The sequence below is a fragment of the Larimichthys crocea genome, chromosome V, assembly GCF_000972845.2.
Source record: "Larimichthys crocea isolate SSNF chromosome V, L_crocea_2.0, whole genome shotgun sequence".
NCBI classification, from domain to species: domain Eukaryota; kingdom Metazoa; phylum Chordata; class Actinopteri; family Sciaenidae; genus Larimichthys; species Larimichthys crocea.
In genome coordinates, this window is record NC_040015.1 from 3751810 (window position 1) to 3778768 (window position 26959).

At 41.0% G+C, this 26959-nt stretch overlaps 1 protein-coding gene across 3 annotated transcripts in view; it reads right to left on the reverse strand.

The window, feature by feature from the left end:
- The window catches only part of adck1 (aarF domain containing kinase 1), a 78997-nt gene that overhangs the window by 51679 nt on the left and 359 nt on the right, over positions 1-26959 (reverse strand). Inside the window, exons 1-4 of one of the 3 annotated variants that reach the window (XM_027278733.1) lie at positions 24229-24250; positions 23859-23942; positions 22154-22306; positions 379-582 (exon numbers count right to left, since the gene is read on the reverse strand). In XM_027278733.1, coding sequence (XP_027134534.1) covers positions 379-423 — 45 coding nt within the window. In that variant the 5' untranslated portion in view covers positions 424-582; positions 22154-22306; positions 23859-23942; positions 24229-24250. Of the gene's footprint in view, positions 1-378; positions 583-22153; positions 22427-23858; positions 23943-24228; positions 24369-26959 lie in introns of those variants that run through there. The other 2 variants (XM_010748292.3, XM_027278732.1) reach the window with 2 other exon arrangements.

Below are 26959 nucleotides of genomic sequence, written 5' to 3' on the forward strand. Positions count from 1 at the left end.
AGACTCCAACCCCGAAGAATTCAATAAATACAAAATGTTAATGTGACATTACAGCGTGTGTTTTGCCATTTTTGTTTTATTTTGATTGATGATTTCAGTTGAAAATACACATTTATTTTGCGACCTCCAAATTACAACCTCAATCCTAATGTTTTATACAGTCTTCGCCTTTGTTTGACGGGTGTTGCTGGCGGTTGGCAGTAGAGTGGGAAGAGAGGACGACACGCAGCACAGGGCAGTCACCACAGTAAGCCTTGATACATGGGGCACATGCTGAACCAGATGAGCTACTGGGTGCTCCGTTTTTTGTGTGCTGAATTGAACAACAAGATCCACCATGTTTATATTATATCAGGAATTGCATCTGTTCTGGCTCACCTCCTTGCCGAGGTCTTCTCTGATGACCTGCTGGATCTCCTCCATGCTGCTCTGCGGAGCTCGGCTGTGGAGCACCTTCAGCGTGGACGTGTACTCCTCAGGCAGCAGGTAGTCCAGAGCACCGAGGTGCTGGCCCACCTTGATGAAAGTACCCCGGTTGGCACAGCACAAGTCTCGAAGACGCTCCGCCGACCGCAGATGAACCTACAGGTGACGGAGCAGAGGAAACACAAACAAAAGACAAAGTTAGAAACAGTATACAAAAACTGCAAGGAAAGGCTGTGAGGTCCAGTCAAATTGATTTATTCTCTGGTCGAGTGTCAGGGCATATTGACACTCTGTATGATGGAGTCAAAGAGTGTCAGTGAAGGGTTCATCCTCTTTAGACGTGCTGAACTTTGACTGTAAGTCACATCTAGTCAAACAACACTGGAGGAAAACCAAATCAAGTAGTATTATTAGTAAGTATTCTATCTGTTCAAACTGAACCAAACCTTTAACTATGACCCTGTTTACACATGACGTTAACATGCGTCTTAGGCAGGTTTTCGGTTACAAGTGGGCCGCCCTAAGGACAGGTGTGATGCACCTTTTAGATGCGCTGAGGACACGTTAAGATCAGATCAGCAGAGCACATTCACAGGTGGTCTGTGCCATGTATGGCCACAGTCTTTTAGGAGTGTGTACAGTGGTCCCTCGTTTATCGCGGGGGATACGTTCTAAAAATAACCCGCAATAAACGAAATCCGCAAGGTAAGTTTTACAATTATTATACATGTTTTAAGGCCGTAAAACCCCTAACCACACACTTTTATACACCTTTTTACACGCATTTTGTACAGTACTCCCTTAGTTAATCAGGACGCAGAACACATGTGCGGTTCTCCCTTAGCCAATTTAGGACGCAGAACACAATGCACGTTCATACTGTACAGTACACTGTAAAAAAAAGCATGCAAAATTACACTTAAAAAAATCCGCGAAACAGGAAGTTCGCAAAAGTGAACCGCGTTATAGCGAGGGACGACTGTATACGACTTTGTCCCGGGCCACTTTGAAGGACCGCCTACTCAACTAACGTCCACTCATTCACACCCAAAGTGTGAATCAACAAGAAAAAAGAAAAGAACAGGAAAATCTGATATGGTATGGAAACACAAAACAAGCTGTGTGATTTGGAAGTGTCAGTACAGAAACTGGATAACCCATGTTAAACTCCTTCTTTTAATTTCCAGCGAACTCTGTGTAGGTTCAGTGTATTACTGCCTGATGGTTAAAAACAAAAACCCAAAGTTTAACAACCACTAACTACAAACTGAAATTATATACTTGCTAAATTTCATACGGAGCAGTGACCAATGAGTATAAAGAATGGACAGAACCTGTGGCTCTGGCCGCCTCCATGTTGCCTGTACTGCCTCTTCTGCCTCATGGCTAATCTAAAAATCAGCAGAGACGTGGATCATCAGCGGACCTGACGCCTCAGTGCTCAAACAAGCTATCTGTAACAACACCTACCTGACTACGTGGCCACACTCCTCATTCTGCATAACTTTAAGCCTTAATATAATCTGAACAGGTGAGTTGTATATAAATTCACCCTCAGTACAGTTGTCATGAACAGGGAAATTAGCTACAGAGACCAAAACTGTTTTTTGTACCAGGCTGTAAACATGTTTATTTCTGCTGTGAAGTTGGACATTTGGACATGGGGACTTATGGAGACTGACTCACTTCTGGAGCCAGCCTCAAGTGGACGAGAAGAGGAATTACACTTTGGCAGTGGCTTTATTTCACAACATTGGAGGATGTCGCTCCGCAGTGATGTGTGATTTGATCACAAGTGCTTACTTGAGAAGCATTCTGATGTCATGTGTGAACTGATCTACTTAGACCAGTCCACTTGTGATCAGATCATACAAGATTTTTTAATGCCATGTGAAATTATTGGTCGGTCTAGCAAAATCAGGGAGGGAACCTTACATAATTTCATGTTGCTTATGTTTCAGCAGTAAGGGAGTAAAGTTAAAAGGACAGACATTTCATTAGTGCAGCATTGTCCAGTGGATCAAGAGCATTGACTTTGTGATGTAACAGGAAAGGAACAAATGAAAAAAGTTGCGTTACACCATCGTCCAATATCATTTTTATGCTCAACCCTTCACTAAGAGTCAGTAAGAAGAAACAGGCCAGAGAAAATAATACATTACAATATTCCTTTTATAGAGGTACAACTGTGACACTAACACATTATATGTATGAAATCTACATGAAAATGAGCAATAAGAAGAGATTATTTGAAATAAGGCCCCTGAATGGTGTCTGTGGTGTGTGTGTGTGTGTGTGTGTGTGTGTGGTGGTCCCGTCCCGTCTGTCCCATTTGAACCAGCTGGAAGTGATAATGCTTATAGAGAGCTCCTCTCCTGAGACCAGTGCAAATAAAAAGCCGTGAAATTAGCTCCCCTTAACCTTTGTAACCCCCACCACACACACCATGAATACAGCCCAACACACACACACACACACACACACACACACACACACACCATTTTCCCACAGGACCATTTGACATGAGTGTCATCTGGGCAATTATGACAAAGCAATGACAGAAACAAGTCGCCGGAGATTCCCAGATGAGCCTCTGCTTTTTTTTCTTTTTTCTAAATAAAATCCATCAGAACACCGTACTCACATGTGACCACCAGAACAGCGAACGGATAATTATCAGAATCATTTATGTGGTTTATCACAAAAACAACAACAACAAAAAACAACAGACACCTACACACACAAGAAGTTATTATTAAAAACAAATTAGATTTTTTTTTCAATCTCTTTGTATCTCATTCTCAATAAAATCTAATTCATATAATGATCACATCAAAACAATGAATGCATTTTGAACTCTGAATATTTGAATATTTATTTGGGCTGTGTGGGGAAAAAAACAACTTGTGAGAATAGTCATCATGATAAAGCCAGAATTTCAAATTAAATCTCACGATGCTGGAAAAGACAAAATTCTGACTTGAAACTAAAAATACTAAAATACTAAAAAAGACTTGAAATTTGGCTTCTAACTGAATAAAATCAGTTCTTTCATAATTTAAACATTTTATTCTCTGGTCTCAATCCAAATTCCAACACAGATGCACTTATTATACCAGAAGTACCACCAGTATAACAGCCGTTGCAGTCTGGTAAAATACAGAAGGCCGGCTCTATTCAGATAGACAGTTCACACAAGAGGAATGTTTTCTAATAGGAAGAATTTTTATTATTGACCGTTGAAGGGAACCAGTTCAAGAAGCAGAGGTACCTTAGGGCGGGTTGACAATGAAACAAAATATTACATAATGTAATAGTATTTTCATTCAAATTGGTGTAGTATTGTTTCTATTAAATGTTTCTAAATTAATATTTTTAATTTAAAAAATATAGATTTCTCTGGTATCACTGAAGGTAGGTGAAGTGGAACGAATATCAACACAAGGGCGGTCAGTCGCAAAAAACTATGATAAGAAGAAGAATACTATGAAGAAGCAGAGGACGGCCTTTCCTTTTTAAATGTCATTATCTCGAGATGACAAAAGCTGTTTTCTTATGATAAAACAAGAACATAAAAACAAGAACACCAAAAGCAGATTTGTCAAAATAATGCAATAATTTATATTATATGTTCTAATTGGTTTCATATGTTTGAAAAATATAGCTGTTTTTCTTTCATACTGCGTACTGCCTCAATCATCTGTCAGCTGCCCAAATGATTGTTTTACTCTGACATTATTGATTTTTCCTTCTGAATTTAGAGTGGAATGGATTATCTCCCAACATCTTTGTTACACCTTTTATGAACTTTTATGTTTTCCCGAGTGAAGTTTTATATAAATAATATATATAATATATATATATATATTAATATATATTATACTATTATTATCTTATTATATATATATCTATAAATAAAAGCAGATTTACATTCTGTAAGGGATTGGCTTAAATACAGTAATCAACTCAAAGCAGGTGTGATACTGTCTTTTGGCTACATCCTACAACCTTTCAAGAATTCTTGATGGTATACTGGAAAGAAAGTAGCTACATTGATGGTTGTTTAAATAATATAATATATGTATAAAGTACTAATGCATTGATCAGTAATGAGTACATCTTGACAGGACATTTGTCTTTGGCAGTTCTGCTTGTGCTGGCATGAGATCTCTGACAAACATTACAAGTGGTAAGAGACAACGTTTCCTCGTGATAATGGATGAATCATCTCGTGGTCGAGATAACGAAGCTTGTTTATATGAGATCATGAAAAACCTGTGATCTTAAAATAATTGCATTAAATACAAGTGCAAACATGGCTGCTCTCAGCTTCCGTAGACATGGAACAAAGCAATGCTCTGGACCCAAAACAACAATCTGAGCCTTCAAACAGCCTCATCACCTGAAGTCATGTCAGAACTGTTTGTGTGTTTGGAAGCTGCTTCTGGGAGAAGATCAGGATGAAAATCTGGCATGATTTGCCCACGGCTCGTAGCCTAATCATCAGCTTCATCACCCCTCCTCTCTCTCCTCTCTTCCAGTAATCAGTATGCTTTGTCCGATGGAGGCGGGCTCACTGCTAGAGGATGACATCACTATGGCAATGCCGCTCACTGACGGCCCAAGGGCGACGCTGCTCTTGGATAGGCTGACGCAGGCCTCCGCCCACCATCTCCACACATGTGGCATCCAATCAAATGGACCGTTAGCGAATTAGACACACAGGTTAATTTGTGGCACAACACAGAGACACTGGAGCTCGGTGTAGAATGCCTCCGGGTACCTCCACACTCATCCTCTTCACACAGTTGGCAAGGACAGTTAATAAAAACGCTGGAGGTGTGTGTGTGTGTGTGTGTGTGTCTGTGCTTTGGTGGGTGGTGTGTAATGGATGACAGAGGATGACAGAACAACAGAGGCAAGGCTAGAAAGACGGAAGAAAGATAGATAAAGCATGGAGGAAGTAAGGATGGGGAGAGGAAAATGAGAGGTAAGGAGTGAAGGAAGGAAAGATAGGAAGGATGGAAAAAAGGAACCTTGAAATGCTTTTATTGTAGTAATGGATTGACATTTCACCTGCAGCACTTTCTTCCAGTTAACTTTAATGGCAGTTTACAGTCCAGCTTGTACAACTGCAGGATTGTGTAACAAATTATGAAAACCAAAAGAGGCTTAATGCGATACACAGGCCTCTGTGAGGGTGGGAATCTCATGATTCAATTATTTCAATTACTAATTCTGAATCATTTATTGATTCAATCTATTTGCTAATACATAAATGGAATGGGGCCCTATTTTCCAACTTAGAAGATGTATTCACATTACTGTGGAAAAGCAGCTTATGTGAGCACAAATGACAGATCTAGACTGGACTCGATGACTCACCAATTCCCACCTTGAGCAAGTTCTCGGCGATTGTGGCAAGGAAAAACTTCTTTTAAGAGACAGAAAACCTTGAGCAGAGCCCAGCTCATTTATAGGCAGCCATCTGCTGCGTTAGAGAAGGAGAGGGGAGCATAGAGAGGGAAAGTTGCAGAGCAGCAATAATAATAATAATTATTATTATTATACATTTAAATGGAAATATGAGTGATATTAGTAGTATTTGAAGTGAACATACAGTCACATATGTGGTCCGTTCTTTCCAGTATAAAGTGGAGGTCAGTTTCTCCATACAATCAGGCCGCTTTCAGACCAGACCTGTTTGGTCCGCTTTAAACAGACCAGTGTTTGTTTCCTCAGACAGCTTCGTTTGGGCAGGTGTCAAAGCTAATCTAAACTCTGGTGTGGACCAAACAAGCGAACCCTGGTGCGGTTCGCTTACAGTGGAAAAGCAAACGCGTTATCCAGAGAACCAAAAAGAGACGTCTGTGTAACCACAGCATCACGTAGTCTCTCGCTGTCCGTCGTCTTTTTTCGGTACTGCTGCATTTGTCTCATGTACAGAGCAACATGCGTGTTGCTCATTCTGGGCAGCTTCTTGTAAAAGAAACAGAAACCCCAACCCCTTTTTTTCTTTTCCTTGTCTCTCTAAGTGTTGGCCCTGGGGCCAGGCCCCTGTAGCGCAGGTCAGTGGACAGCCTTCCAGTGCCATTAAGCACAGATGGCAAATTGTTTTCTAGGAATCACTCCTATCCTCTCTTTGTGCTCTCTGATTGTGTTGTGCCTGTGAGACAAGTCGACCCAACAGCTAATAAATACTCAGGCATGTAACTCAGTTGTTAAATGTTAATTGTTATTCTCTAAGTATTATTCATTAATTGCACAATACACCTATAAATCAGCCTTTACATCAGCACGATATCAGGGCGGGCGACGAGTACTCAACAATATCCTCAATTCCCAAGTATATGTTAGAAAATTACCAACTGTGACGAAAATATGTGCTTTTATTTCTAAAATTATATACATATGAAGATCAAGAGCTTTTTTATAAATCTGATTGGCACAATAGGGATAATAGGAAAAAGGGAAACTGGGATAAAGATCATTCATCATTAAAGACATTTTAAAGCAGTGACTTACTATATTAGCTGGTTCACAAGAGTTAGATTTGAAAAAGAACGGTCCAAATCTGTGCGGCAGAAGTAGTAATATCGTGACATGTTATCCCTGTGTGGGTGACGTTATGAAGACACTGCATCCTACAATTCCCACAATGCAACTGGATAGCATCTTTCATTATGCCATGTTCAACACATACTGCATGGGATGGATGGCAGAAATGGGAAAGATGTTCACGTTTACAGCTTCAGCATCAGCAACTGTGTGACAGCAGTTAGTTGTACATTGACAATATAACATCCATGTCCAAGAGTGTGCATTATATTATATAGAATAATTAAACTTTTTGCATAATATGGAAATTATGGGAAAGAAGAATTCTAGAGATGTTGGTGGGTCCATTTCTGAACTTTCATTTCATGCCAGCTGTATGTTCCCCTAACTTCTCCTGAAGATAGGTTCACAATTTTTCATGTCTTAAAACAATAATTAGGTGCCAATATGCACATTCAAACAGGTTTTGCTTGGACTTCCAGTTGGCACGATAAAGACTGGCAGGCTGACGGAACTCTTCCAACCATTTTACTCATTCGGGCAAAGACCTGCTGAAGGTTTCACCTTGAGACGCATGCCACAATGCTGAAATGGTTATATATATATATATATATATATATAGCTGTGTGCAGCTGGACAGAAGAGCAGGAGCCTATACTGGGAGCCCAGCTGCAGTAATTGATTTCTGCTGCCACACTAGGGCTAAATGACTGGGATTAGTGGACTATGAACAAGACCTATTTATTATTGGGATGCTCATGATTAGCTCGTTACTCAGCTCACTGAGGCTCATCTAGCCGCATGTCACAGGGAAGGAGGGGAGGGGAGATGGGTGTGTTTGTGTGCAGATTTAAGCCTGTGTAGTCAATAGGCCTCGTGTACACGTATTGTAGCAGCGAAGCCTGAGGAGTTAGCAAAGCCATTCACAAGAAATCCTCCAGCATTTAATACAATGATTCAGAATGTATAGTATCTAAATAGACCGGGGCTCAGCTCGGGCCCCTCTGCTGCTCCACGTATTAAAAATGTCATTTATTTTCACAGCCCAACAGCAATACAACAAGGTGGGAAAAATACAAGCTATTTGTTATCTCGTACAGCCGAGTGTAGACGTAAGCCCTCAATGTGCTCCTGTGATGGTGCTGTTCTCTTTTCACTGTGATATGAGAGCAATAGCAAAAATATGGGAGTCAATGTCAAATGAGAAAAGAAATGAAGAAGGGATGAGAGAAGGTGGTGGTGGTGGTGTTGGGGTGGGGTGATTTTTCACTGGGAGTCACAGTTAATTTCATGCTCTGCATTTTATTGTCATGCTTCAGTAATTGTGCCTCAGTGTCATGAGCAGCACAAACGCACTCTGCCACGAGCTGGTGGATACTCAGTATCAGCGAGGATCAGCGGAGCTACTGTTCACCTAAGTACACAGTGTACACACACACACACACACACACACACACACACACACACACACACATTACACTGTCAACATTTTGCCATTGGCTGCTTTAGATTGTTATATTCTTTAAAATTGAATACATACGTCTTAATATGCAAGACAGAAAATTTAGAAAATGTGATGGAGGTTGTCTCAATTGTAATGTGAAATAAAATGTGATTAACCAAAACCTGGTGTTTTTTGTCTTATGGGGAGGGTTGTTATGGCTGCCGCAAACTCATCTATGGTTACTTGTAGTGTTTTTGGTGTATGCAAATCCAGATGTGTGGTTGCCCTGCCCTGTCACAGCTGAGGAGGTGTGGCTGTCATACCTGATTGGAGTGATACCTGTACCCACCATCCAATCAGGTGGATCCAATCGGAAGCTGATTTAAAGTCTGTGAAGTCAGAATAAAGAGTAATAAGAGAGTTCTGAGTTTGTCAGACCAAAGAAGAAAGTGTTGTTAACCACCCAGCCAAACTTGAATGATTAAAAATATCGACAGGTTTATGAAATTAGGTGTCCAAATCAGGTAAAAATGAATTCTCAGCTCCAGGACTGTGGGGGCGTGTCCTCTGAATGTGCTGAAGCCACACCCACTCATGGGAGCAGTCAGGCAGCCATTTTGAAGCGACTGAAACGTGTCAGATGAGTTCAGAAAATGACATGACTAACTAATACTGAGCAAGATAAATTTATCTCTATCTCTCTGCTAGAGGGTGGAGGGGTATGCTCAGGGTGGCCTCAGCGTGTCATCGAGCCACCCTTTAAGGACCGCCCACAAAATCCTGGACTGAAAACTGGTGAAAAACAGTTTGAACCTCTAACTCCACATTTCAGTAAGGATGTATTTTTACATGTTTTCAGCAACTATTTTCCAACATATTTAGTGTATTTTGAAACAAATCTCAGAATTTACATGGACTTTAAGTTAGAACTGCCTGGTGGCTTGGTCTGTTTGTATTGAGCTTGCCTCGATTGTTCTTGCAAACTAATTGTGTATGTCAACTCAAGTGTTAACTCGACTTTTTGTTGAGGTATTGTTGAGGTGTTATTTTGGAAAGTGCTTAAATTTCAGCAGGATAGTGTTGTCTCAATACAATTATGGACATTGCACAGGAAATGACGACAGCAACATTTTATTCACTCTTCTTTGCCGAATTTGAACTGTACAGCGCATGAACAGCACCATTTGGCTGCCAAACATATGTACAACTTACATTTGTATATTACAGTATACACCGCAACCGCTTCAGCAGCATTTTCACAATGCCGTGGTCCCTCCACTTCTGCTCCATAACCAAAATGGCGTCCGCTAAGGGCAGGAAGTGTTCCAGCATTTCACACTCAACTACTGTTATGTCCAAGTACTCACAGTACACTGCATTTTGACATAACTAACAGTGTGGGTGCTCTTATGAGCTCAAAATAGCAAGTGTTAGTATGAAAGTACACGAATTAGGACAGAACCAATGCAGAAACAAATTACATTTATGTTCTGTATAGCTGATTTGGCATGCAACAATATATATTTGAAATTTTAAACTACATCGACAAATAGTTTTAGACTGACAGAATTGCAAAATATGTGAATGAGTAAAACAGTTTTTCAGTGAATGTTCATTTTGTCAATATTCTTTTGTCATCATCATGGATATCATTGTGAAAAAAACAAGGCTTCAATTAAGTTTCTATTTCAGAAACAAGTTGTGTTTTCCTCATAATGTGAAAGACATTTTTACCTATACTGGATTATGGGGATCTTTTGTGCATGTGTGTCACTGCTCAGGCATCACACATGAGTGACTGTAAAGCAAATGTAAAGCCCTGACGGCCTTGTTTAGTTAGTATATTTTCATATGCAAGAGGATTCTTGGGTTGCTCCCATCCTATCTATGTTTTCATCTCAGGAGTGTTACGGACAGTCCTCAAAGCTGCCTGTCTTGGACAGGACTCCTTTCCCTTGAAAGAGGTTTTTAATCTGTGACATTTCCTTGTTAAATAAAGGTTAAATAAAATAAGATCACCAGCCGCTAAAAGTGTCTGGTTGTCAGAAACTGTAAGACCTATAGCAACCAAACTTGGTATACAGTTTCAAAAACATATCCACGACCAAGGCAACAGAAGTGACATGACTGACCTCATGCTATGTTAACAACTTTCACGGTTTGCCAATAACACTGATTGCACACCGATTTTTTTTTATAAAATTCTGATCACAGGATCGGTGGTCATGGACTTTGAAGATATACATTTCTTCCCTTAGATTTGCAGACAGGCAGAAAAAGTATTAATTCTCCTGTATTCATTGTTTTCATAAGTATAAATGTTATCAAATGGTTCATTATTTAGCTAAAGGGATTCAACTTTAATGTTCATCTAACTGATGTAACGTGTTTCAGCACTACATTAAGACATGATTATCTTAGAAACTGCTGAAGCTGTGATGTTTCACCTCATCAATCCAGACAGTCCTGATTGTTCCTGCTTTTTTATTTTGCCCTTGATAAGTTGGCCTATTTTTATTATGAAAACCTCAACAAATGTAGATTCCACTAACCTTTGAAATTGAAAAAGCCACCCAGAGGCCTGTTTTGTCACACATTAAGAATAATAATCTGCCAACATTTTCACTCTCTACCCACACACCAGGCTAAGCCTTATTCCTGTACTTTGGTATACTATCTTCACTTTCTAATTTTCATTTACAATAAATGGAGGGTTAGAGTTGCACTGGCTGCTGCGCATTGCCTCTGCAGACATTTATGGGAGCAGTTTCTCCACAAAGAAAATCAGGCAATAAAGTCTGCAGACTGATGCCAGAGCTCCACTGAGCAAGTTAAAGATTTTGTTACAGTGGTGTGCAAAAAAATCAACATGCATGTTACAGTGTTCGCTTGTTGCTGACACAGCTTAAAAGATTAATAGGCTTGGCTGTACTTGTGTAAAATACTGGGATCAGCAACATGTTGTCCTAATACCTAAACGATTGAATATGTCGATTGCCAATGATTTCCAAAACAACATGTACGACCTCTAGAGAATACCAGTGACAGACTTATCAGACATTTATCTCCATGTGGTGATGTGAAGAGATCACATTGGTTAGGTTTAGGAACCAAAACTTCTGTTACGTTTGGAAACCAAAACTTCTCGATGAAGTTTAGGAAACAAAATGTCTTTGTTACGTTTAGAAACCAAAACTTCTCGATGAAGTTTAGGAACCAAAACTTCTCGATGAAGTGTAGGAACCAAAACCTCTTGGTTAAGTGTAGGAACCAAAACTTATTGGTTAAGTTTAGGAAAAGATCATGGTTGGGGTTAAAAGTATTTACGTAGTTACGTAACATAACTTAAGTGACAGACATAACTTAACCAGGGATGGACCGATTGTGAAATTCTGGGCCGATACCGATGTTTAAAATAACAACTTGGCTGATGGCCGATGTTTTTTCTTTTTGTTATTTATTCCCTCTGTGCCCTGCTCCATCGGGTCGTTGCCTCTTGCGCTGTGGGTGATCTGCGCTCTATCCATCGTGCGTCCCATCCTCTGCACAGGCAGCGTCAAGTATTGCTTGTGCGCGTTGTTTAACATCTTCAAAGTAGTGATCCTTGTCTAACTTTGTTTACATTAAAACTGCATGTCACTCAGTCCGTGACTTTTCCTAAATATGTGTTTGATGGCTTCTAAAGCTTACATCGTATTAAAATAAAACAAACTTGATTTCTGAGCATTTATACCTCGGATGCCAATCTGCATATAAACAACAGTTATAGACCACCGTGACCAGCTGTGGTCACAGCAATTATTACAATGTTTTCATTTCATTTTCTCACTTGTAATGTTTTCATACTATCACATTAATTTTTAGCGGTATATGTGAATTGGGAGCGAGCAAGAGACAAAGAGGAGACACCAGGCGTGCACTGGCATAAACTGAAACAGGCCGGTTAGAAATGTAAAGAGGAAAATCACAGAATACAGGATATGTCCAGGACACTCAGGACATGAGGGAGGGAGGATCGGATGGTGGCTCAGGTAGCGATGAGGAAACTGTCACTGTAAGCTGCACTTCTGTCAGCTGCACACCTCAAGCAGCTGTGCTCCATGCAGACATTTCTCAAACTTTATTTTGTAGGCTAGGGGTGGGCGGGGCCGGCGTGCATGAAGTGAGCTGAAGGTAGCGGGAGTGTCTGTTGTGAGTTTAGGGGGCACGTCAGCCAGAGCTGTAGTGGGTGAGTGAGTGAGTGAGTGAGTGAGTGAATGTGTGAGTGAGACCGCTGCCTGCTGAACAGAGGGTTGCAGGAAGAAGGATCTGAAGTGCCTGTGTTTTGGCTACAAAAACCCGCCATATAATCATCGGCCACTGCCATCGGTTAATGTCATCTTTATTTGCCCATGGCAGTTAAGAAGGCGATACCGATGTTCAGCCGATGCATCGGTGCATCCCTAAAGTTAACATGACACATTCTATAGTGTAAAGTCAATGCTTTGGTGTCTCACAGGATATGAACAGCAGTATCCTGGGTAAAATGTCTGGGTTTGTTTGACCCATCTATCCACCCCAACCTTCAACATACGCAGACTTTGTTGCTCTTCATACAACATCACCTTCTTTTGCACCCATCATAACTGCTACTACTACTAGAGGGTGCCGCCTAACCAACTGGTGAGGGCAGGCTAGGGATGAGATCAGTGTGTCAACTTTAACAATCTGTTCTCTCTGATGCATACATGAAAACTGATGATCAATATGGCATTCTTCCTCCGGAAGCCTGTTGGTGTCGATAAAGCAAGTCATGGATTCAAAGGTAAAATGTCATTCACATCAGGAACTAAAGCTAGATACATTTCTCATTTTTCAAAAGCACTGCAAATGATAGTCAGAACTGATGACAAAATGATACATAGAGCAGTAGCTCTACCAAGGGCAGAGGATGGGTTTTACTGGATTACACAAAAGCACTGCATTAAAACTGTATCAGAGCGGGAAACGTCAAAAACATTTCAATCCCTTTATTACAAATCTTATAATATCCCTTCAGGGAACATGTTCTATAACTTATAATAAACCTGACCTGCTTTACATTATTATAAATTATATTTCTGTTATCCGTTTTGCATTTACACTTCATTTTATTCAGATTTATCTTTTTAATTAAGTCTCATTGTATTAATTGATTATACAAAAACATACATATATCAGTAGGACATTATCCTGACACTGTCACTCGGTGGGTTTTCATGGATTAGTAAAGTTGTATTAAATAGAATCTGAGGCTCTTCTGCTAAAGGATAGAGATTTGTCAGCCAGTTGTCGGAAGCAGTCAAAGCTGAACAAAGTAGGCACAGTATTCATCACACATCCACATCAGGATCCACACACCAAGTTGGTTAGGCTAGGGCGCACGGCGCATCTATGGCGAAAAAGTTTGGGTGGGGGGGGGGGGGGGCTGCTCTTGTCCAAAATGCCAGGGCCGATTTTTTGTCCCAGTCCACCCATGTACAAGACTCACATACAAGACACACTTGCCGAGGTGGTCTGGGATGCATTTGACAACAACAAATGATTTGGTCTTTGCGAACTGAAATTATGTACCCATTTAGTTGCATATAGAGAGTTAAGATCAGATCAGAGATGGTCATTGGAGATGCATCCTAATGTGATGGGATTAACTAAGATACAAGTTGATGCCAGATGTGAACAGGCTCAATGGCAAGAGAGGTTTTTTACTACTGCTGCTGCAGAAGCTCTGAACTGAGGCCTAAATGATGGTCATGTAAAGAGAACAGGCATGGACCTAAATGTAAGTCTAGAGAGCATGGATGGGTTTGGAGATTTTAATAAGATGCACAACATGACAATGTAACTCAAAGAGCTCATATAACACACAAAACACATATTGTTCACATCAGCACTGTATTTGTATAAATTAATTTAACTTTTCTCATCACTTTCCTTTGCTGTATGTGATCCATGGTGCATTCAGGAATACACAACTAGCCTTTATTTAGATTATAACGGATCTATCTAAGCTTCAGCAACAATGCTTCCAGCTTTTTCAGATGCTGCTGTTGAGATTTCTACCAGACTTTGTGTTTGGTGAGAGAGAGAGAGAAAATCCCAAGACCCTAAAAGATTTTTAGGACATTAAACATCTGATGGCAGCTGTGCCATACTGGATATTTAGTCAAGGATTTAACACCAGTCATTGTGTCTTAACTTAGCACAGTCTGAAGAACAATACAACAGCAAAAAATGTGAAACAAAAATGCTAAGAGGATTTTATGTTCTGTAGCACAGACATCACCTGCAGCTGTGCTAAAACATGTTACACAACAAGCTATATGGAAGTGTAATAATGGGTTCATGATGAAAAATAAAAGCTCTTTGAAATACATGAAACGTTTAAATCTAATACTCTGAAGGCGCTGTGCCAGCTGCTGTTTGACTCTTTCGCCCTGGGTGGCACAGAGCGAGCAGCACGGACAGAGAAATGGAGTATTTGTGCTGCTGCTGGAGATCAGCTTGTCAGCGATGATCTAACAACAGCAGGCAGCTGGGAAGCAAATGTTAAACGTTCCCTCCTCTCCATACCCCTCAAGGATTTTCCCACCTCAGACTTGTTTGGCTGATAAGCTGCTACCATGAGCTCGCCAAGGTCAGCAGTTATCTAGCCCCACCCCAGTATTTACATAGTGTGTCCCTCAGAAGAGCTTGAGCTTGAGGAGTAGTGGTGGGCACGTATCTAAAGCTGAGTACCCTCCCTTTTTCCTGTGAGACAACGGCAGTGTTGATACACTGAAGAATGTGGTCAATGCTGACATCTGCTGGTGGAAAGATGAAGTGCAGCCTGTCAAATACTAGAATCTGTGGAATGGTGGACAGAGGTGAACAGTAGTTACTATAGGTCAGGGGCATAACAACAACTACTACCACTGTACCCACTACGACCACCACTACTACATATCTGTTGTGTGAGACAAACTCATGAAGGCAGTTTACTTTCTAGGTAATAGACCAAACTTGACTTAAACCGTTATCTCTCTAAAATGTTTGTCCGAATCAAACACTGAGTTTGTGGCTTCACAGCAGATGACTGGTCTAAGATAGTAGCTCTAAACCTTTAAGAGTTGTGATATTACCTGATGGCAGAGGCCTCTTTCATCAGGATAATGCGCCATGCCACAAAGCAAAAAATGCTTCAGGAAGCTTTGAGGGATGAAACGACTTCAAGGTGTTGACTTGGCCTGCAAATTCCCCAGATCACAATCCAATCAAGTATCTGTGGGATGTGATAGACGAACAGGTCCAAGGTGGACAGATGAACTGCTGCTCGCTAGGAGTCCATGTCTCAATGTGTCAGGGCTGTTTTGGCAGCAAATGGAAGACCCACACAATATTAGGTCATCATTTTATGGCTGATATAAGATGTATTGAGATAACGTATAAAAACAGAGTATATAGTGTTTTGTTTTTTTTTAGTTCTTGTCTACTGTTTGAATGTCATTAAGATTGTACAGAGCCCTGGACATTGTCTTTTATCTCCTGATCCCCAGGTTTAGAAACCACTGGTCTCTGATCTCACGTAATAGTACCGTGTCCCATTTGAATCTGGCCAGCTCCCAGCACCTTATCTCTCTCATCATGTTTTCTGTTTGTCTCTCCACTTTATCAAATGAAGGCTAAAATGTAGAACACCCAATTCAAGGAGTAAGGAACATTCCTATTCATTTTTTTTCTAATATTCCCATTGGAGAGAATAAACTACAAGTTAAATTAAATGCAGCCTAGTCAAATAACCCAACCCTTTCTCTGTTATTGCCAATAGGCCTAAACTTCCTGTTGTAAGAACTAAATCTAACAGGCAGATTACCGTTTAATACGATGAGAACTTTTTTGTCCATGCCAACCTCAGGCCAAAATGCCAACTGTGTACGTTACACACCCTCCAACCTCTCCGCTGCAAAATATTCATGAAATTTGTTGAGCATATTATTTTTCTTCTAGTGCTGTGAGGGCTAAACTTGCTTACTTAAACATCACTGCTGGTTGTGCTTTGAAAGTAAAAGCATAAGTCAATATGATGTGCACCACATAAGTTCATATTGCAGGGTTTAACAAACAGTGCAGCCTCTTGGAAAGCCCATGCTGACCGTTCAGTCTTTGAAGTATAAATCCAGCTCTAGACTCTAGCTTTCTTGTATTACCTCAGATAGATATAATACAGCATGGTAAGGTAATGATTTATAATTTCAGTGGATTACTAATAAATCTGACCTTTACTGATCAGTTCATAAAACCTCAACTCAAACTTTCAGGGAAACTCAAAGAGCCAGTGCAGAAAAGATAAAACGTTTCTGCTCCAAGCTCTTGTTTCTCTTCACAAAGTAGTCATAAAGAAGCTCTGGGGAGCAACCAAAAGAACAAGAGCCTCACTGGTACTGTAATAGCTACTGTATCTTAGCATTTATGTCTAGGTAAGTTCTTTGGAGGGATTTAAAATAAAATATTACTTTACATGTGAGGGACATGCCAGATTCATTCAAGATATGACCATAGGCAACCTCTGAAATTTAAGAAAGAGACACAATCTTAACCAAAATACACTCGATCCAAAGACCCATAGATATAGAAAACTAACACTGGCAGCAGCCCAGCACTCCACCAATTAACCAAAAAGGTTCAAAATTAGGCACACTGAAAAAGAGGCCTTAAACTCATGTGGCAATAGAAGAAGCACCCAAGTTCAATTAATCAATTTTACACTGTTCATCTGGGGCTGGGTTATGGTGGCAGCAGGTTAGGTAAGGTAGTCCAGATTTCACCCTCTAAAGTAATGTCTTTCATCTCCTCTGGAGGATGATGAGGTCTTCCCAGGCCAGATGAGATATAATCTTTCTTGCATGTTATTGGTGTACTTTGGGGTTTCCAACCAACGGGTCGTTCCCAGAAAACCTCAAAAGAAAGGTGCCCAGGAGTCATCCTTACCAGATGCCCAAACTATCCCAACTGGCTCCTTTTTGACAACTCTTCTCAACCCCCTCTTCACCACAATGGTCCGATAAAACACCCACATTAATGCACCTGTGGACCAATCCACCTGTCAATTTCATGCTCGATTTTACCCTCACTCATGAAGAGACCCCAAGATACTTGAGCTTGTTCACTTGGAGCATGAACTCACTCTCAACACCAGAGAGCAGTCCACCATTGGGGAACTATGGCCTTAGACTTGGAAGTGCTGACTCTCATTCTGGCAGCTTCACACTCGGCTACAAACTGCCACAGTGTGTGTTGAAGGTCATAGTCTGATGAAGCCAGCAAAACCACAAATCATCCACAAAAATCAAAGAAGAAATTCAGAGGTCACCAAAGCAGATAATGTCCCCTCCATGTCTACATCGAAAGAAATTATCCACAAATCTGAAGATCCATAGTTTTGTTTGAGAAATTTGTTTCAAGACGAGAAAAGAGGTGGGACAAATTAAAAGTACCAAGGTGATTATAATTCATGTGATTGTTCTTCAGTCATGGAACTGGGTGCCCTGAGATTTCTCAACAGTTCCTGAGGGAGGACTGAACCTTCTAACCAGTTCACACACTCTGTGGGTAAGAAAGTCAGCTAAATGATGGATATGCAAAATATAGAAGATCTTCTTGTCACAGCAGCTGATGCAGGGAAAAGAAGCCACTAATCACCATCAGCACAGCCTTTGATTTCCTTCCCCACTGTGCCCTCATATTAAATGTGACAACCTCAATATGAGACAACCTCACACACATTCACTGAAATATGGGTAAAAGACAACTCTTTAACTCTCAAGAGAATTTGCATGATACCATGCAGATGTGCAGAGTGAATCAGCGTTTTGTTCTCTGTTTCGTCTCAGCCATGAAAAGCCACCTTCAAAATGGCTGCTTCCCCAAATCAGCTTTACGCTCCTGCCTTTTTTCTCATGCAGCTGAGGAGGCAAGGGGATCATTAGACATCAGTATCTGTTTGTCCTCGCTGTCACCATTTCATCATCTCCACCTCCTCCTCCCTCTTATTCTCCTCTTTTCACTCCATCCCCTCAAATAACCTTGTGACTTGTGGTGTACTTTCATCTCCTCATGAGGATGCTTTCAATTTGCATCTCACAATCAAAGACTCAATCTTTCTGTATGCCATCACAGCATTTGCCCAAAATACTCAAGTTATACCGATGTTAATCAGAGCATCATGTACCAAACAACAGTGCTAAACTGGGTTCTGTGGACAATTAGGATGCTGCTGCACATGTATGTAAATATGTGATGAGAATGTTGCTGCAGTTTACAACCAACCTTAGGAAAGAGTTGCCAACTGCTCATCAGTTTTTGGGACCTAACCATTCATATGCATTCCCACGTTGATGGCACAGCATCAGAAGCAATTTGAGGTTCAGTATCTTACTCAGAGACAATTCAACACACAGACCACAGATCGAACCACCGATCATCTGATTAGTGGATGACCCACTCTACCTCCTAAGCCACAGCCGCCCCATATATAAATAGCCATCAAATCATTCAAAAGGTTTAGTTTGCTGGTGCTATAGATATTCATTGTTATATTAATGTTCTGACATGGGGGCGGTGTTTAGCTCAGTTGGTAGAGCAGCCGCCTCATTTGAAAACCTGCTCGGCAATAAAGTAAGTTTAATTTAATAAGTTTGTACTGGGTAAAAAAATATTTACATACTGGTTATATGAACAGCACTGAATGAACAGCCAAGCCACTTACCCAAAGCCATAACAACACACTGCTTTGTATGCAGTGGGATAGGTTCTTTCTGAACTCGCATGCTATTCAAAAGGTGTTTAGAGGTAACATATCAAGTTCATCTCTACATCTTTATTTAGGGCATCTTGATAATGTTGTACTTCAGGTTTACAGTGTTTTAAACCAGTTTGAAACCCCAAACAACCTTAGCCTCAGCCAGGCCCATCACACATTATTCATGTCAGTTAAATAAGCTATAATCTGTTTGTCTGGCTCATAATGAGATGCCGATAATGAACTCCCAGAGAGGGGGAGAGAGGAGGAGGGAGAAAAAGGGTGAAAGAGAGGAGAGGCGTTTAGGACTCAGTTCAGAGATAAGGACCTATCTCCATCACCCAGCGCTCTCCCGTGTTTTTGGTCTTGTTTGGTTTCTACTGATGTGGATTTTAATTTCTGTCATTCTTTTGTCTTTTAATCTGTGCCATCAGCACGAAGAGGAGAGGGTATCTGTAAAGACAAAGAGGAGGAAAACTGAGACAGTGAGAGACAAATGTGGAGTGCATATGTTTGTAATAATAATAGTAATAAAGCATAGTAGTAATAGGATTGAAACTTTTAGATTCTTTAGAGTGACTCATTAGTATGCATGTTTCACAGAGCTGCATGGTTGTGCTCTGTAGAAATGAAAAACTGCAGTTATCGCTTCATCTCCACTGTATGGTTCTAAAGCGGACGCCCACAAAGAATAAAATATGGTGCTCGCTGGAGTGTCAGAGCAGCTTGCATGAGAAATGAACAGTAAAATACATACTCTACCTTAGATTTATTTCATACACACTGACTGAAGTGTACAGAAGAAGAAAAAAAATCTAGCTTTACCTGTATTTACTAGGTCTGATCTGAATTGTTTTCTTGATTGCATTCATGACTTAAGAACAGGTGGGCAGGATAATGTTTTATCTGGGAAACAGGTGTCAACGGAAAATACAAATTCTCCCTTGCCTCTCTCAGGGCTTCCATAGAAGTAGAAGTTTCATGGACGAACAGGACGCTGGTTGGCCCACGGTTCATTTCTAAACTGCAGTCCTTTGCTGCATGTCCTCAATAACAGTAATAACAGTCATGGCCTCAAGTTGTAGTACATCATCATTCACGTCTTAAATGGCGAACCATCAATCAATCAAGACAACCTAACCAAGAAAAAGATTTTGTGACATATTCAGACATAAGATAAGATAGATATTAGATTTATTTATTGATATAAATTCAATGTCCAACAAACCAAAGACACAGAATAAATGGTAGGCTAAATGGTAAATGGACTGTACTTATATAGCACTGTACCTCTAGTCTTCCGAACCACTCAAAGCGCTTCACAGTACGTATCTCATTCACCCATTCACACACTGATGGCATTGGCTGCCATGCAAGGTGCCAACTGCTCATCAGTTTGAGGAGCTAACCATTCATACACATTTACACACAGATGGAGCGAACCGCAGATCTTCTGATTAGTGGATGATATGCTCCACCTCCGAGCCACAGCCTCCCCAAAAGAATACTATAGTTCAATGGAAAATTAAATAAACAGTTAAGACTCATTTTAAAAGCACCAGGCATAGGACAGTGGCACAAGAGAAAGCCCAGCACTGCTTTGTAGATCAACAGTTATTTCATATCAGTCTATGACCTAATGTCATCCAAACATGACATTGAGCATAGCATAGTCTGACTCGCAGGAAGTAGATCCACACTAGAAACCTACACGCTAAAAATGGTGCTCACCCTAACTGTATAATGTAATATGGTAATATTACATTATACAGTAATATAAACAAACTTTTGGATTTAGTTTTAATGTTAGTGATAACGTTTTAGTGCCAGGGCTCACCTCCCCATTGGCAAAAGTTCCACCAAAACAAGTTCCAGCAGATACTGTTTTCCTAGCGCACCATCAATGCACCCTCAGCTTAGCACTGCCCAGGACAACTGTGATTGGTTTCAAGAATGACAAGCAAGCCAAAGTATTTTCTTCCTCAAATACCAGAATGACAACAGCTTCAGCCAGACCTTTTCTTCACTACAGACATGGCACTGTGCAGGCAGGTCTGACTATACTAGACCTAGTCTCGCATAACCTAAGGCCAATTCACAGCACTCACATTTATAACCTTAAAACATGAGCAGACACGTGCCATCTTTGTTAACTTCCTGGCAGAGCTGAGTGACACTTTTAATCAACTTATTTTTCCTGGTCATGGAGTCTTTGCTACACATCACATAGGAGTTTAATGTAGTGTGGAGCCACAGCGTGCTCTCTGAGGTCGGGAGAAATCACAGCACAACTTAGCTAGCTTCAGAGGACAAAAAGCAGTCCATCTGTTCTCTCATTGCAGGTCATGTTCCGCCACTCATTTGGCAGACTTGAGAGTGCTCCCATGCTTGTTCTGTGATACACTCTAATTGGCTGTGAATGGCCCCTCGGTTCACTCAGGGCAGCCTTTGATGAGCCTGGAAGACTGGCTGCTTAAGTGGCTTTTGAGTGGAGCTCTTCACCAGAGGCTGAAAGCAGCTCGGCTGCTCTGCTGAGAGGTGAACATGAGACAAACGCTAACAGGGCGACGGGGAAGATAAGACGAGAGTTCATTAACCGTGCAGTCAAATGTACCCCTTGTGACAAGAAATAAACATGCAGTTGGAGGTCAGAGGGTGCTGACATGATGTCTTCATCTGACAGAAATGATTTGAATGACATTGCCTTTTTCATTTTACCGATATACTGACTCAGTTTATAAAGGTCCACCTAGCTCAAACAATGCAGTATAATGATGAAGGTTAAATTTTTGTGAAACTGCTTTAGAAAGTTGAAAGACGATTCTTGATTCTATAGTTTAGTCATTGATCAATCAATAATTCATATCAACCCACCATCCGACTACCTGTCGTACTGGTCGAACTGGTTAGTGCAACATGTAACTCATTACCCATCATGTGGAAAGTCATCAGTTTCCAGTCAGTGTTTTGTTGTCATCGGGGGAATTCCTTCTAGTCCAGTGATCCATTGACTCAATGTGTGTGTACCCAGCTAGCTCGCCCTCTACCACACTTGATTGGCAGCATAGAGCATGGTCTCAGATCTGCACACACACAGCATGCTTTATGTTAGCAACACGATCTTTGGTCACGAGCTATCCTCCAGTGTGGCAATCCATCGATGCATAACTGGTCTTAAGATGAACGATTAATGGCCGGCATGCCTAATTTAGACAGAAAATGACAATGCAAGAAAAATCAGCAGCATAAAGACGCTAAATAAGTGAGGATCCTCTGTGCCGATGCTTCACCTGTATGACTTCATAATAATTAGGAGGCAAGCCTCCTCTCTGTATTAAATCAGCACCATGCATTAATTCTAATCAGCACGTGTAGCCAGGCTTGACCAGCAGGGCCCAAGGGGCTGTACTGAGTGTGTGTGTGTGTGTGTGTGTGTGTGTGTGTATGTGTATGTATATATATGTCACACACACACACACACACACACACACACACACACACACACACACACACACACAGCCAGCCATGCTGAACCATGCTCTTCAAGGTTCACTGCAGCTCTCTTGCTGCAGCCGAGCTCTCTGTGCACTTTTTGTCAGAGCAGGTGGTCTCTGACCTTTCCAGCAGCAGTCTGCTGAGTGAGCCTGACTGAGCTGTGGCCTTTTAACAGACGCAAGCACAAATCACTCAATGCATATCAGCTGACATTTACTGTTATTACTTTTATCCTACTAGTGGGATTTCCCCTTCAAATATGATCCCGTTTAGTGGGTTCAACTATGAAGATTAATGCAGTCTGTCCAGACAGCATGGATGCTGCTCAACAGCTTCTTGTCTACTTATGTTTATTTCTTTGTGATGAACTCACAGAGAATCACAAGACCTTTGGTTCAATCTCATTGCTGTCAGCCTGGTTTCCAGACTAAGAAAAAGTTCTGATACACCCACAGTTCACTACCTGCTCAGAAGTTGGTGGAGACCAAACCAGAGCTACAAGAGTGAATCTTTGGTGGACATACATGTGGATTGCTCTAAGTACAGTTGTGAAAGCAACCAAGACGTATCAAAGAACCATTAAGAGCTGATGGCTCAGATTACTTTCAAAGGTAGTCTGGGCCGTATAGAACCACATTCTTTCAGAATCGTGTACTGAAGGAGCGTCTACTCATCAGATGTCCTGTAAGCTGACATGAAGGCACAGTTTGGAGAGGCGTTGAGTTGGGAGAAGTGTTATTCTTTACTAAATGGCTACAGCAAATGCTCCATAATTTAAAGTTGTTTCTTTCCTTGCCATTTTAATGTGTGCACAAATGTTTGGCCAGCAGGTGGCACTATGGTGTAATCTATGAAGGATCCATTGTCCAACACCACTTCCACAGGAATATTTTTAATATCTTTATATTGCATAATTGCATATAGTGTAAGGAAGCACGATTTGATTTTGATTTGATCAAGAGACATGTAAATGTTAGACGTGAACAGGACCTTTTTCAAGATTCTTTAAATGATAGAAAGACTGAATGACATGATGTGTGTGGTCGAGTGTTATAGAAACAAATTTCAGAATAAATCTTAACATCAAATTGAATTAGGATCATAATACATATCTGAATACCATCCCAAGTATCCGCCTACCTTTGACCTGAGTGCCAAGTACTCCTCTGTGCCGTATTCCACATGTTTGAAAGCAGTCAGGTAATCATAGCTGATGACCGCCGTCTGCAGACAAACAGAGCAGTGACATGTGACACTGACTAAACTGAACAATAAAGCAAAAACAGTATCAGTGTGATGTATAGACACCAATCTGAAACGTGTGAAGTCTACGATGCAGCTTGGTACAGCATGCTTATGGAAACTAGCAAGCAGTGACATACAGACCCAAAGACAACAGCATTCAAATATATCAGGCTTATTTCTGAATAATCTACAGCACTTGGGTCTGCACCATGAATTGAAACTGGAGGGGGTGCATCAGATCCACAGTCCACAAATGGAGACTCACCGTGGCTGCAGCTCGTCCGAAGCGGATGACGCTGAGGTCATTGAGATCCAGCTGTCTGGAGTACAGGTAAAACCCAGAGGAGGCGAACACCGCTGTGGCCAGAGAGGAGACTTTGAGGAGCCGACCAGCCATCAGAGGCACTGTGGGAGGAGGAAGGGACACGAGGAATGAGTGCTCCTCATGAAAAAGGTGTAATGGGATAGAGCGAGGAAGAAAAGAGAGAATCGTGTGAGCAGTTTTTTTCAGAACCCAGGCATGGGATCATCTTTGGTTCTCACCATTCACACAGACTTGAGACAGAACGCTTTACCTGTACTTCATACACGGCAAAGCTAAGTCTTCACTCCACAGCTCAGATAAATCTGACAGAGATCTGTCAAACTCTACCTCAGTAAAAGTGGAGATTAAACAGTATACAGGCTCATGACGCCACAGGTGAGAAAAGCAATACCATGGTCTGGTCAAAGCATCGTCAACACTCACACTGTCCCTGTTCTCTGCTCCTGAGATTTCAAGTGGAAAACTGAAACAACTGACTCTTCATGAAGGATTCCACAAAAATCACGTTTGGATTAAAAATCAAACAAGTTTTGTCACATGAGCATTAAAGGCAGGTGAGATGTTTGGACACACACAGAGGCAGCAAACAAACATTTATGTCAAAACACACACACACACACACATTTAAAAAGGGTCTTCTTCTTTCAACGTTCAACATTCACATTTAGTGTTTATTTTACTTCACATTGTCTGTGTCTGTAGGTTTTATTTCATTAGCTCAGGCATGTCCAAAGTCTGGCCCGGGGGCCAATCAATCATTGTTTTTGGTTGACATAACCTTTACAGATCTATAACACAGCAGTTATGTCCTTAGATGTGACACAAAACATTATTTTTTGAAAGAAAAGAGCAGGAGTGACACGTTTTATACTTACATGTTAACAGACTTTGCATTACTCATAATAAGTCATGTTTAAAATGAACTTTACATGTATCGACTTCATGCAAGTTTAACGTGTTCCACACAATTTATTCTGTTATCTGACTCCAGATGTGAAAAAAAGGAAGAAGTGTCTAAGCCGGATTGGCTTAGATTTGTTGACATTGTCATAAAAATAAAAAAAAAAGATAATTGTGACAATGAAAACAACATTGTTACAGAACATTTGTATGTAACTTTTATTGGTCATTTTTTAAATGTTAGTATTGGCCCCTGGACATCTTCACGTTAGGACACCCCTGTATTATTAAAAAACTTAAAGTCAACACTACCACAACGGATCAAAGGTCTGCATTATGTGGACCCGTTAAAGGTCTGCATTACGTGGACCCGTTAAAGGTCCGCATTATGTGGACCCGTTAAAGGTCTGCATGGAGACTCATGGAGATCCCATCAGAACCTTTGTGGTTCCCTGTTTCATTCAGAAAACCTTCTCGCTTCATTCAGTCTACAGCTCGGTGTGTGTTTCTGTAACACCATGTGACCAGATAATACTCCAATCAGTGTTCACCTCTGATTATCTACAGTCTTCCATGTATGTCCCCAGTACATGTGTATGTTTGACCTTAGTGATGTAATGTTAAAGGGAGCAGAGGAAGCCAGGACTCCCCCACCAACCCCAGCAACACCACCTCCAGTTAAATATCAGAACATGTTTACATGTCCATAGATGAAACGCTGAGGTCGTTGGTGAAAGGACATGACCTCACGACCCAAGCATCATGGGTAAAGCTTCTGTAAGTCTTCTGATGCTTTTCAATGTTTTATGACTTCATTCAGATCTGTCGGCGAGGACAACAAACAGACTGATGCGAGGTGAAGATCTGCAGACACGACTCCAGGGACCATCGACGGTGTAAAGAACAGACAGAGCATGAGTGACGTCACCCACAGGTTTGTGCGGCGACGCTTTAAAACTCAAAGCGTGCTGCGCTGGACACAGCCATGCTGGAAGTCCTGCCTCTTCTAAAAACCAGCAGAGACGTGGCTCATCAGCAGACCTGAGGCAGGCTGAACGACGCCTGGGCTCAAACAAGCCATCTGGAACCGAAACATCTGTACTGAGAACGCTTCAAAGACAAAGATTTGTCAGCTTTTTAGTAAAAGGTGAAATATTACTATTATATAATATTTCATTTTGAAGTAATCCAAAAGTATTCAGATTACATTACATGTTTTTTTTTTTTATGTATAATCCAATCACCTACATTAGCAGTTACTACAACAGACCACATTTCAGAGTAATCTGACCAGATTACTATTAGAGCTTGTAAATGTTACACTCCAGGCTACCTCAGAATTACTAATCGTGTTAAACTTTATATTATATTTCATATTTTAGTTGCTGCTCGATTTTATGTCTTAGATTCTAACTAGGTTTTTCTTCTCATTTTAGACAGATATGAAAGAGCCTGTGACTGCTTCACTGTTACTGTTGAAAAGACATTTAGAGAGCAGAGCCAGCGGAGGGCGCACTCTCAAACACAATGTGTGTGTTCTTGCAGTCAGTCTGCAGCACAGCTCACCTGCTCACTGAAGCTTTGCTTTGAGTTCAGGACACAGCTGAGCGTCTGTTTGGTAAACTCATGTGAGGCCTGACCGTCACATGATCCCAGGCTGCAGGAGGCGCACCTCTGTCCAATATATATATATATATATATAGATATAGATATAGATATAGATAGATAGATAGATAGATAGATAGATAGATAGATAGATAGATAGATATTA